The sequence below is a fragment of the Gigantopelta aegis genome, chromosome 4 (assembly GCF_016097555.1).
Source record: "Gigantopelta aegis isolate Gae_Host chromosome 4, Gae_host_genome, whole genome shotgun sequence".
NCBI lineage: Eukaryota > Metazoa > Mollusca > Gastropoda > Neomphalida > Peltospiridae > Gigantopelta > Gigantopelta aegis.
In genome coordinates, this window is record NC_054702.1 from 17,201,386 (window position 1) to 17,215,570 (window position 14,185).

The 14,185-nt window shown below is 42.3% G+C and overlaps 1 protein-coding gene across 1 annotated transcript; it reads right to left on the bottom strand.

Annotated features, from left to right (window-relative positions):
• Positions 1 to 4,525: 4,525 nt before the first annotated feature.
• Positions 4,526 to 5,443, bottom strand: LOC121369719. Its single transcript, XM_041494773.1, has one exon. The coding sequence runs from the start codon at positions 5,441 to 5,443 to the stop codon at positions 4,526 to 4,528; it is 918 nt and encodes a 305-aa protein (XP_041350707.1).
• Positions 5,444 to 14,185: the final 8,742 nt, after the last annotated feature.

Here is a 14,185-nt window from a genome sequence, read left to right on the forward strand (position 1 = left end):
AGGGTTAATTAAAAATTAACCAGTTAGGAATAGAGTTGTAATTCCTTTATTAATTAAGTTCCCCTGGAAGCGTTTCTCAATTATCACACGTTATTGAACGAGTAGTAAGGGTTAATTAAAAATTAACCAGTTAGGAATAGAGTTGTAATTCCTTTATTAATTAAGTTCCCCTGGAAGCGTTTCTCAATTATCACACGTTATTGAACGAGTAGTAAGGGTTAATTAAAAATTAACCAGTTAGGAATAGAGTTGTAATTCCTTTATTAATTAAGTTCTCCTGGAAGCGTTTCTCAATTATCACACGTGTGAGTGTTGTGTCACGGTGAAGTGATTAGCATATTGTGTGAACTAGACACCTAGAGATTAACTAATTAAGTGATCAGTTCTGGGTCGTTATTATTTGTTGTTGTTAATTAACTACTGCGGCTGTACATTTGTCAGCGTAGGTTAATACAGTTTCCAAAGTGTATTGTGTTTTTGTTGTGTTTTCTAGTGAACTAAACATGCTATATTATATATACTTTATATAAGATCGTATCTCTAATCATACCTAGACGAGCCACACTAGGGTATAACTGCCTGTTACAGAGAGATCTAATAGATATACAGTTAGGAGAGATATTTGGACAATCGTGTTTCATTCAGTTACGGGTATTATAGGATCCCCGTGACAGTGACCTATTTCGTGACGTAGATCACGTGATCGCCCACTGGCCGATTCCGCCTTGTGCAACAGTTACAGGGGCCGTCTCATACCAAGCGACGTTACAACATGGAAGACTTGGCTAATGGTTTCCTCTCTAACACAGTGATAAAATTACCAAATATTTGACATCCAATAGCCGATGATTAATGAATCAATGTGCTGTAGTGGTGTCGTTACACAAAAAACACTTTTTTTGGTGATTGTCGGGCACTTGTCGTTTTGAGACGGCCCCTGGAAGACGGAATGGCTGAGTGGGCGATCATGTGACGCATCGTCACGATATAGGTCGGCGAACTTAGAATTCTGCTGCCCGGAGTTTGCCGAAGTTTAGCTGAATGTGGGTGCTGTTGGGTTTCTTTCTGTAGTGTGTGTATTAGTGATTAATATCTGAATTTCTTTTAATCAATCAACTCGAAAATGATCGATGTAAATGTATTTCACGTCAAACATAGGATTGTTGTGGTATTCGAGCGGAAATCTTTGCCAACTTTTTGGTTGTCGGGAATTGCCAAAAAAATACATAGCTTGGTCTCTGACTGTAATGAGAGCGTATTTATGTCCAAATGTCCGTCAAGCTCTCTTACAGTCAGAGTACTCGGGCTAATATGCAGCGCAAAGTGACGTCAAACTTTGTCATACCTAATTGTGTTCTGTGGTTGAATGTAAACCCACCCCACACCATCAGACTACCCCCGCCCCAGCGGTCGGCCTGCAGAACGCGGCAGTCGGAGTAACGTTCATGTCGACGTCGCCATACTCGAACTCGGACATAAGCGTTGGAAAGGTTGTAACGGCTCTCATCCGTAAACAAAACTTGTTGCCACTGGACACGTCGCCATTGCTGATGTTGTTGCGCCCACTATTGACGTCGTTGGCGATGCTGAGGGGTCAATATTGGTCCCACATAGGGACGGCGGTTAGGGGAGAGCGGGGCAGGTTGAGTCAAAAAATTATTTTTTCCATTAAAGTCAAATTGTATCAATTAAAACGCATTGAAATCAACTTCAACTAAAACTTTAATCTTTACTGAGACAAGTGAAACTTAAAACAAGCATCCGTCTGGAACTTTTCTTTGCGAAAATGTTAAAAGAAAACATAACTTGAAGTGACCCAACCTGCCCCGCCTCGGAGTAGGTTATGTCACCCTATGGGGCAATCTAATTAAAATTAGCTCCACTATTACATGTGGATCTAACACCAGCCAGTTGGAGCTCATGTCCACCAATCAAAACCTTACTTGCAGAATCCTGCCAGTGATTTAAAAATAATTTGAAAACATTCCGAATTATCCTGAGGGTATACGACATGTTTCGTGTGAATTACGAATGCCTTAAAACATGTTTTATTTTATAAAATAAATAATTTGTAATGTAAAACTGAAGACTGATTTAGTTGTGTTTTTTTATAAATAAATAAATAATTTTAATGTAAAATTGAAGACTGATAACCCACCCCGTACGTATTGGTATGGTTCGCTGTACTGCGGCCACTAAAATAGACTCGCCCGATATTTTTAGAATTTGTATACTCCCAAATAACGTTATAAAAGGCAAAGTGTGATTGGTCAATATTTAAATTATTATTTACAGACGAAATGTTACCTGGACATTGGGGACTACGCAGTGTTGTTAGTTTTAAATCACTGGCAGGATTCTGCAAGTAAGTTTTTGATTGGTGGACATGAGCTCCAACTGGCTGGTGTTAGATCCACATGTAATAGTGGAGCTAATTTTAATTAGATTGCCCATGGGGAAGCTTGGGTCACTAGATTAGGACCCCTGTAGAAAAACAAAACTAATAAAAATTATTGAAAATCATTTAAAACAGAAACCCTTTCCTGCTTGAACAAGTAATTCAAGACAATTGTCAGATGTGTCTCTTTGATTAATCACAACCCCTGCAATTAAGAAAATGTCTATGGCAAAAAAAAGAAAAAAAAAAAAAAAGAACATGCCGCTGAAAAACAACAACTCTGTAGTCCAAGGCCAAACATGCTGTGAAGAATTAAAAGCTCCACGGCATTGCCGATTGCCGTGGGCAATTGCAGGGGTTGAAATCATAGCTACCAAAAATAAGAAAAACTTGTGGTAACGTTGGCGAGAGTGTCATTTGCAAAACGTTTAATTTCTGTGCTGCTTTATTTGCAAAAGTCACAAATGAACTATTTGGTTGTGCCAACATCAGCACAATCCTCATGACACCAGAGGTGATAACGTGCACATTCAATCCAAATTTCTCCAGGTTTGGAGTTGTGGAAATGATCTAGGCAATAAATGCACACATCAGTGGATTCAACACTGCTAATTGAATCAGTCAGATATGGCTGACGATGTCAGAGTCAAGTGTTGTATAGTTGACGTCGGAGTTACGTCAAGTATAGTTGGCACGATTGGGGTCATGCAAAGTGTGACTGACGTGCTTGGGGTGAAGTCAGGTGTGGTTGACGTTGTTGGGGTCAAGTCAAATGTGGTTGGCGAGTTTGGAGTGAAGTCAGGTGCAGTTGACTTGTTCGGGTTTATGCCGTAATGAGTAGACATGGTTGTCATACTGTCAGAGATGGAGATAGTATAAGTCATATCAGAGATAGCTGGTGAGATCAGAGCTGGATCAGCGCTGGATGTTGAAACGGAAGTTATGTCAAGGTCAGTTGATGTGGTCAGATTCATGCTAGTCTCTGAAGAAATGTCACAAAGGATTGTTGCAGATGGGTCAACATTCTCGACATAAACCTTCAGGCTGTCGTTGTCAAACACAACTCCAGGAAGAATGGAATCCAAATCATCACCATTATCGACAAGAAACACCTACAGCCCCACAATAGGGAATAACAGCATTTCCGAGTCCTCTAGCAAAGACACACAGATAGGATGTAAGGTCAGCAGTGTTAGCGAACATGAGCTTGACAGCTTTTCCTCTGTCTGAAGGTATGCCAGAATCATTTCGAGAACGCGAGTCAAAAACATAGCAGGTGTCATTTTTTGCAGCTTTGCAGATCATGACTGTGTATTGCTGGACTATTAATACAGCAGATGGTGCTTGCTCAGATATTTGCTTCATGTTTTTATTTAACGTTTTGTCACTAGGAAAAGTATGGTCTTGGAAAATTTGTCATAAAGATGGACCGAGTTTGGAATATCCGAAATAAGCAGATACCCACTTTCGCTTGTTGGCATTTCTGAGGTGATTTGTTTACATAGTTGGTCTCCATTCATGAGAATAAGATTAAGGTCTGTTTTGTCCCACTGGGATATATCTGTTATTGTCTTGTAAACGGCAGCAGCTACTGCCATTGAAGTGCACTGATGACCACGAGATTCAACAGGAAATATTGAATGACCATGATGATATGACGCCCTGACAACCCTTGTGTTTTGTATTTGTTGCGTGATATTATCTGTTGTGTCAAACAAACGTTTCTGCAAGACCTTTCTTTTTTCCTTGGTCACGTTTGGTTTCTTTGCTGCAGCCAACTCGTTTTTCTCAGGTGTGTCTGTTAGGATTCTACATTTCCCAAATCTTCTTTTACTTTTTGGGAGATCTTTGCTTTGACCTGCTTTCGGGTATGGCCTAACCATTTCTGGCGAGCATAAAGAAAATGCAGATCCAGGATCTTTCTGTGGTGCTGGCATATGCTGCTCATTAGTCACAGGAATGTTAGAAGTATCTTGCTGAAGATCACTTTGTCGAGGCAACATTTCAGTACAAGAAGAGGAGAATTGGTTTGTGTCACTATTGTTTGAATGTGAACTCATCGATACGTTCTGCACTAAATTACAGTGCTAGGCTGCTTCAGGTCCAGTTTTATCGTCATGCTGAGGTTTAGGTCGATCGTTGACGAATGACTGAGAAAAATCCGCGTCTGAAATCAAACGGTGAGATTCCAGTGCAGTGAAAATCAGAGACAATGTTGGAAGATGTGAAAGATTTTGGATATGCCTTTCCAACAAGACCTGCCACATCGTAAATGCTCATTCTTTTTCCAGGATTGTTGTACATCCAGTTATTTGCTGCCCTGTGATACAACCTCTTGAAAGGCCCAAACATGGTTTTGTCCAAGGTCTGGAGTTTGTGCGTGCAGTGTTGGGGGAAACTAAGCAAAACTATTCCATTCTCACGACAGAAGTCTATTGTCTCTAATGACACATGTGACTCGTGGTTGTCCAAGAGAAGCAGTACTGTGTTGTCTTTGCTGCAATGAACATAGCGTTCAAAATGCTTCAAGCACTCCAGAAAAGTTGCAGCAGTCATCCATCCACTGGGATAAGCAATACCCAACGTTCCTGGTGGTGCTCCATGAATCATGTAGTTCTTAAAATTCTTCCGTAGAAACACCATGCAAGGTGGAAGGGCATTGCCAATGGCATTTACAAAACCGCACATGGTAACTGTTTGACCACATTCGTGAGAAACCAACTGTGCAACCTGCTTTGTTTCAGATTCTGCAATAACCTTTTGAGGCTTTTGTGATGTCGTCAGTCCAGTCTCATCCAAGTTGAATATGCGATCAGGTGTCAGATTGTTCCTTGCATACAAATCTTGAAGCTTGGAGTAGAAGACCTTAACGTTGGTTTTGTTAAAGGCTGTTGCCCTGGCCATGCTTGTTGCTTCTGGAGTCCTAATACTTACTGAATGGTGTTGCTTCAAAAAACCAGCTACCCAGTCTTTTCCTGCGAGTTCGTGTTCAGTCCAGCTTGTTGGGAAACGTTTTTCATTTCTCAAGGCCTGTTGGTAAGCCATAGACCGTAAAGTTCTACAGTTAACAGGAAAACCAATGCGTGAAGTCACAAAGTAAGTAGTCAACTAGCATCAACTCCTCGGAATCATTAAATATTTGTCTGGAAGAGCATGTTTTGGGATAAACATTTTCCGAGATTTGACCTTCTTTCTTCTTCTTAATAGCACGCCCCAGGGACTCAAAACTAATGATAGAATCAATAACCGACGCCAACCACAATAAACCAATTACACCTAACATTTTAATTAACCCTGATAAATATCTAAAACATAAAACCTTCAAAGCAGTATATCAATTCGTCCAGTCCACCAAACCAAAACTATTAGTGCCACGTACTGCCCGCCTTGCCAGCGTTCGGTCGACGCGGACCACCAACCCGAATGATCGCAGGCAGGATGGGAAACCGTAGCACACCCATCGGGCTCCTGACAGTCATAAAGTTAAAAACTACCGTAAAATTAGAAAATGATCACAACCACCCGCCTGTACGTCTCCCGGAGGGAAGAGTGACCTTCTGCACTCAACCGACATGCACTCCAATCCGAGGGACCAACGGAGGGAAGGTGGCGGTCTATAATTAAGATAAGTAATTAATACCACCCTACGCACTCGAACAGACCACGTATTCCAACCCAGAGAGAGAACGGTGAAACGACAAAAGTAAAAGCATATACCTAGCCAAATTAGCTGGCACAAATTCAGCAATAAATTAACAATTACTCAAAACCACCCGCCTGTACATCTCTCGGACGGAAGAGCGACTTTAAGCACACGACCAAACAAGCACTCCAACCCGGGCATTAACGGGCATCAACGGCGGGATGGTAGCGAATGATTTGATAACCGCTAGATATGACAATGCTTGAATCGTGACATCTGTGACCCCCTTGGTGGAACATCCACCCTACGCACTCGAACAGACCACGTATTCCAACCCGGGTGGAGAACGGTGAAACGACAAAAGTAAAAGCATATACTTAACCAAATTAGCTGGCATAAATTTAGCAATATAAATTAACAATTACTCAAAACCACCCGCCTGTACATCCCTTGGATGGAAGAGCGACCGTAAGCACTCGACCAGGCACTCCAACCTGGGGATTAACGGCGGGACGGTAGCGAGTGATTAATAACCACTAGATATGCCAATGCCATCCAGACCTAACCACGATAACCATATTATTCTACTGTAAATACGTTCATGTTCTGAAGCTCGTGATTGACAAATGGCATACACCACCCGCTAACGACACATTAGCTTTTAGTGGGGTTTTTTGTGTTTTTTTTCTCCACTAAGACAGGATTGAAATCACAGCAACCCAATTAGCCAATCAACATCGTTAGGCAATCAACCAAGTTAGGATATCACTAATTATCACCTTTTCTTTGCAGCACTCTCATTGGTCCAATCCAGCCAATCACGAACCAGGAACTCCACATGTATATTTCGCACAAATTATGCACTTGCGGGATGGTAGCGAGTGATTTAATAACCGTTGGATATGACAATGCTTGAATCGTTACACCTGTGACTCCCTTGATGGAACATCGACCTTACGCACTCGAACAGACCATGTGTTCCAACCCGGGGAGAGAACGGTGAAATGACTAAAGCGGCCTTATACCTAACAAAATAGCTGGAACAATCCCCCATATGGACGGACCCCCAAATATGGAATAGCGACCCTAAGCATCGCGACCCAATAGACATTCCACGCTGGGGGGGGGGGGGGGGGGGGGGGGGGGGGGACGACAGTGGGGGTACCAGCCAGACCTAACCACGATAACCATATTATTTTACTGTAAATATATATTCATGTTCTGAAACTCGTGATTGGCAATTGGTATATATCACTTCCATTAGCGAAACAGTAGCTTTTTTCTTTCTTTCTTTCTTTCTTTCTTGCTTTCTTTCTCACTAAGACAGGATCGAAGTCGCAGTAACCCAATTGGCTAATTAACCAGCCAATCAACATGGTTAGATAATCAACCAAGATAGGACACCACTAATTATCGCCTATTTTTTGCAGCACTCTCATTGGTCCAATCCAGCCAATCACGGATCAAGAACCCCACTACACCTAACTGTAAATAAACTGCACGAATTTGTCTTTGCACCCGCACCATGTTATTTTATTGATTGATTGATTTCAACTTATTTTCGTGCTTATATCCAATTAAGGTTCAAGCACGCTGTCCTGGGCACACACCTCAGCTATCTGGGCTGCCTGTCCAGGACAGTGGGTTAGTTGTTAGTTTGTTAGTGGTTAGTGAGAGAGAAGAGGGTGTAGTGGCCTTACACCTACCCATTGAGCCCTTAAGAACTCGCTCTGGGTTGGAGCCGGTACCGGGCTGCGAACCCTGTACCTACCAGCCTGTAGTCCGATGGCTTAGCCACTGCGCCGGTTCCGTTTTTTTTTATTACTGATGCATTCCATCCTAGCTAACTAAGGTAAGTCAACTAGGGTTCCAGAAGCAAAGACATGCAGGAAAACCGATACCCAACTATCCAGATAGCCTGAAAACAAACCAAGTAAGCTTACTAAAATCCTATATTTAGGGGGCGGGAATCAAAATTCTTCAAACTAAGTACCTAAATTGGTACATATATGTATACAATTGCTACTTGCCACCGTTAGTTTCGTTTTATTGCATTGGTAATAAAATTAAGTATGCCAAGCACTAGGCTTTTTAAACCAATACCTACACTATACGGGTTTAACCCTTCAAATTAGATAGCTAGGCTACCCCCCCCCCTTCAAACTCCCCCTCTGTCATTGTATTCAATGCTATACAAGGACGGAGGCGGATGGGTGGTCATGAATGACCGTTGAACTCACTAGAATAGGGACTTAAGACAATAGGTACAACCTTAACACAAAACTAGGATTCACACACAGACTACACGCTCACTGCATCAGTACACATGGTGCACTGACTAATGATAACAATGCACCCGCCCCCCATTTAATGGCCCAGCACGTACTCTAATAAGGAACCGGACAAAAGAATACCGTTCCGAATACACAATTGCAATGCACCCGGGGGAAGCTGAACAAAAGAATATCTGCCTCCCCCACCCAAACCCCCAATACTTGCTGCTGGTAATAACTTGGTACTTGGTGATGCCTCGACCAGAAGCGGGCAACCTAGGGAGACACCACAGCATCGTAAAGGTCTCAAATTAACGAGCTACTCTCGATTAACTAATATCAAAACCTATATTAGCTCGGCCATTTACCTTTCGATCGACCGTTCAAAATTGCGCCAAATTCCCTCAATCAAAATTGCGCACCCTTTTCTCTTTGGCATTTAACTGCTCCATTCAAATTCCATAGCACCCCCACCACCCCCACCCACCTGCTACCGATTTGATCGGGCTGCTGGTGCTCCCTTGCACCTGCCAGTGCAGGCGGTCCCTCCTCTCCCCTCCCCCCACCTTTCCTGTCAAGGCCGGCTCTTGTGCCCACGACACGCGTGCGCTACAACAGCTTGTTCTGAATGTGCACGTAAAACCCTATGACATGACATGCTTGGTCTGTCATTAACACTTTGAGTGGTGTTGTACCATGCCCATAAAGCAGAGATGGTCTGTCTGGAGACGCCAAAGTGCCTTGCCACAGTTTGTCGAGTTGCCCCTGCTTGCAATCTCCTAATTTCATTATTACGTTGAGCTGACGTCAATCCTGGCATTATTGCATTACCTACAATGTCTTTATGCGGTCTGTTTTAATCACTACTGATGTGGCCTTTTATGCCCCACCAACGGAGGGGTTCGGCATGCAAAGTTACAGAACTTCATGATGCACGTGCTTCTCTGAGGAATGAATGAATGAATGAATGAATGTTTAACGACACCCCAGCACGAAAAATACATCGGCTATTGGGTGTCAAACTATGGTAATGCAAATAAATAAAGTGATGATCAACATCAATATAAAAATTCAAGGTTTAAACAAAAACAGTGTAAAGAACTGTGCAAAAATACAAATACAGATATCACAGAATTTTACGGACACCGAATTTTACTCTAAACTTCAATTTGTGCTGTATTGGCCATTCTCAAAGAGAATGTTACACCCCTGCACCACGGTGAGGTTACAGCACGCGCAGGGGTTCTCTGAGGATTGCGCTTTTGCGTTTCAGTACAAACATTGACTGTTGCTACGTTTATGCTAATCGAACGTGTTTTATAGTGTTTTTGCACCACCATTCGCTAACATACTTGATTGTCTTTACGACGTCTTTGATTCTGTAAACATAATCCGATAGCATTATTTTTACCAATTTCAAGTTTCTTTCTTTTTTTCTTTTTTGAAGAGTATATATAGATAAACCTTCGACAAGAAGTCGTCACTGAAATATATATATATATGGCCGCGTAATGTATCGCCGTGGTTGCTATATATATATTTATATATCTTGAGTACGTTTTTAAAATCTTAAAATATACTCATTATAGCAGTTTTAATATTTAAGTAGGCCTATTCTGAATAGATCTTACCGTTATCTGACAAGGTTCATAGTGCCAACCTAGACCATATAAAAACACACTGATTGCCAATATGACGCTGCGAGAGGGTTTCGCTTCTCGTATGATAAGCGTACGAAAGACGTTCGGGATGGGGTGGGGGGACACAGAGGGGATCTCACACACATAACACACACACATGAATACACGTTGTTATTCAGATTTTAGCATTTTCATTAATTATAGGTAAAATAATTTGCTCCCAACACACACACATACACAGACACACACTCACCCTGACAAACACACACACACACACACACACACACACACACATACTCACGCACACTGACACACATACACCGACATACACACACACACTAAAACAAAGGAGAGCCTGCAGTCTGTGTTCTTAATGTAATGTACGAAAATATGGCGGCAAGACGTGTCTGTTGTATTACAGTAGTTGGTTTAAACAATATCTGTTCGCAGATCAAATTTGGGATTGGCCAAAAGGCAAGTGCCTATATTAAGGCCTCTCCCTACATTTAACAAATATACATGTTATACATCAAGATGGCTAGAACAATATTATAATAAAAATAACACGGATAGTTTGGGGGGGGGGGGGGTAGGGGTAGAAGGTGTGGAAGAAACAAAGAATAAATAACAAGCAGTTAGAATGGTTAAATAGATAATTGATCTCGAAACGCTTATTATTAATAAGAAAATTCTGAACAGATTTAAATATAGAGATATTATCTTGGACAATTAAATTAGAATCTCCAAATAGTAAAGTATGACACTTGAGATTATAATAGTTCAGTAAATGGGTATTGCGAGCTGCAGCGTATGTTGAACAAAAACATAAAAAATGTTCAGCATCTTCAAATGGGTGCCCACAAGTACAAGAAGGGGTATCTGTCACATGTACAAATTTGTGACCATTCAAATCACTGGTACCCAAACGGAGTGGCAGTGGGAACTATTTTCTCGTGCCCCTATCCACAGAGGTTCAGGCACGCCCACTACGGATTTAGCCTCTGACTTCGCCAGTGACTAACTCCGGAGCAGGAGGGGGGGGGGGGGGGGGGTAAGTTTGAGGTGGGCGGAATTTGGAAGAAAGCCATTTAGTAAGGTCAACGCGAGCGCGGACCAAATAGCAGACACTTCGTAAACTTGAAGTACACCGAGTGGGAGCCGTGCTCTGATTGGCTGAATTTCGATTCCTCGGTGAAGCCTGTTTTTTACCTAAGTCTACAAAGAGTAACTGCATCCAAAAACATGTCCGGACTCTAAAATTTAACCCAAAATAGTTAAGACTGCTCGGCCAAAAGGTTTTAAGGTGATTTTGAGCAATTGAACGGGCGCCAAAGTAAAATGCGTTAGACTACTTATAAAAAAATAAACATAAGAATTTTGAACTGCTTCCAAAACGTTTAAAGTCTAACTAGCCCAAAAAAGAGGTTAGTACTCACGGAGGTGAAGGAGGTTGGCAAAGGGGAGGACGTCACGGTGAGCCGATGAAGTTGGAGGCGTCTAAATGCGGGATGCCCGGCCGGTAAGTGGATCCTGCTATCGACTTGGCTAATGCTCGATATTCTTTCCCGGCTACGATTTTGATGATTCGATGGAGGGTCGGGTTATCCATTTCTGGGAGTAGCAGTGCTTGATTGTAGCTCCCACTCCGGCGTACGGTGAGACAGATTCCCTGGCCATCCCGCATTGTGACGCTGTGGACGCAGAAGTCTCCCTCTGTCGGACTTGCTGGTAGCGGCATAAAGGCGCTGAGCTTCGGTTGGGTGAATAAGCTCCGCACGTCCTCGATGTTGGTTTTGACTAACTGGGAGTAGCGCGTTGGTAGTTTGCCGGCCTGTGTATTGAGTGACCACTGCTCCTCAGTTTCAACAACAGGCTTCGGCGGTTGCGTCGGGGGTCCTGGCTTGACTGGTTGGTCTCCTGGTGACGCAATCGCTTTCCGCTTGGCAACGGCTACCGATCGGGCCTGGGACTCGACTGCGGCACTCTTCCTAGGTGGAGGTGGCATCGCAGGAGTCCCGGAAGCTGAGTTCACTGGAGTTTGTGGGGGCGACTCCATAACCGCCTGGTTAAGGTCTGCCCCTGGTGGTTCGACTGTTGGTTCCGGCTGGGCTGGATCCTCTGGTCTCCCCGGTGTAGATCGGTGCCGGGGATGTCCAACGTAAGGGGCCTCCGCCGGCAGTTGAGCTGCCGGTTTTGTACCCCCCCGGTCCATCCCTGGCGCGTCCGTCTTCCTCCTTCCTCTCTTCCTCGGTGGCTTCTTGACCGGGTCACCGTACACCAGGGTCACGGTTGCCCGTGGCCCGGTGTACGTGACGCGGTATTCGAGTAGCACTCCATAACTGGCTATGAGTCCCCCCAGGTGGGGGGGTAACTCGAGAGAGCAGGCGCAGACGTCTTGCCTCATCGTAAGCCGTAGTAGAAGTGGCACACTGATGAATCGACCTGTGACTACTGTATTTATGCCCAAACGGAGTCGGCTATGTAGAATCTGTTGCCTTTTATCACCTTCATAGAAATAGGATGGAACAGCAGGGTCGTGTTTGTTCATTTGTATTTTAAACCATTTTAGTGAAGAAGAATTTCTAATATCAGGCAACAGATTGTTCCATAATTTTACTGCAGGACAGGAGTTCGAAAACAATTTTGTTCGACAAAAATATGTTTGTAGGTTCTCCGCATTACGCGTATGGTAGTCATATCACAGTAGTTGACGATATCCACGAGTGATGAGAAACACAAGTTTATTAAAACTGCGGTTGTGTTGGTTTTTGCATTAGTAAACGATGAAGAGGCAGGATAGCAATTTGCTATGCATGTAGTTTGACGAGTTTATCTATTCAACAACTTACAGGCGGTTGCTCAAAGTTTTAGAGACTGTGGATGAGGGTTTTGGCTACAGTGAACATTTGCTGTTCACTTATTTCTCTCCATCAATAGACATTGTATACTTGGAGATATTAGAAAATGGCCTCTTAAGACAATACCGGTAGGTTTGGGGTGTTTTAAAGAAATTTAAGAGAGTAGTAATATAGTCTCATTAGATAGGTGACTACATGTACATGCATTAGATTTGCGCCAACTGTATGTGCACTACTGCGGCCTCTTCAGACAGGTGGTTGCTAAAGACAGGCGAGATTGGCACAGACTATGATGATTGTTTGTTTTGTTTAACGACATCACTTTAGCACACTGCTTCATTAATCATCGGTTATTGGATGTCAAACATCTGACTCGTAGTCATCGGAGGAAACCCGCTACATTTTTTCATTAACAGCAAGGGGGCGGGACGTAACCCAATGGTAAAACGTTCGCTTGATGCGCGGTCAGTCCAGGATCGATCCCCATCGGTGGACCCATTGGGCTATTTCTCGTTCCAGCCAGTGCTCCACAATTGGTGTAACAAAGGCTTTTCCCAAAAAAGGAAAGCAATATCCGGGCCCCCCCCCCCTTTTCCCGGGGGAAAACTGGTTGAATGAAAAAAACCTTCTTGAATTGACCCAGACTGGCAACCGATCAACCCAACCATTGTAAAACATTAAAACCCCAATTTATGTAAAAAAACCCCCTTTAAAAGGCGAGAAAATTTTTTCAATGGGGGATCAATACTTTAAACTTCAGAATTTGGGGGATCAAAAATTTCCACCCCCGCTTCCAATTACAGATAAAGGGCCAAACAAAAATACAGAAAAACAAAATAAAAATAAAAGAAAACAAGATATTAAAATTATAAATATAAAAACTACTTTTTAAAAAATTTTTTAATAATTTAATAAATTATAAAAAATAAACCGGGTAATTATTTAAAATAATTCGGTTGCAAAAAAAAAATAAATTTTAAAATTGTGGGTTAAAAAAAATTTCCCTTTTGAAACCAAGTTGTTAATTTGTTGGCCCCAAAAAATTGGCCGACATTGTTGGGACAGTTTGAACAAAATAGCGTTGTTTGGGGGGGGTAGTTTGGCCAGGGTTTTAGGGGGAGGGGAGGGGTTTTTTTTTAAAATTAACTGAAAAAAACCTAATACCAAAGCAGGTTTTAAATTGAAAATTAAAATTTAAAATTAAAAACAAATTGTTTCTAAAATTTAAAATTTTAAAATTTATCAAAAATTTAAAAATAAATTTTTTAAGACAAAATTTTGTTTTCAAAAGACAAAGGAACTTTAAGGGGTTTTTGAAATTTTCTTTTTTCAAACCATTCCCAGACCATTCCGGGAAGGGAAAAAGGAAATGG

Excerpts from the sequence above, each read along its gene's own strand:
- LOC121369719 (XM_041494773.1), bottom strand. The coding sequence starts at position 5,443 with ATGGCTTACCAACAGGCCTTGAGAAATGAAAAACGTTTCCCAACAAGC.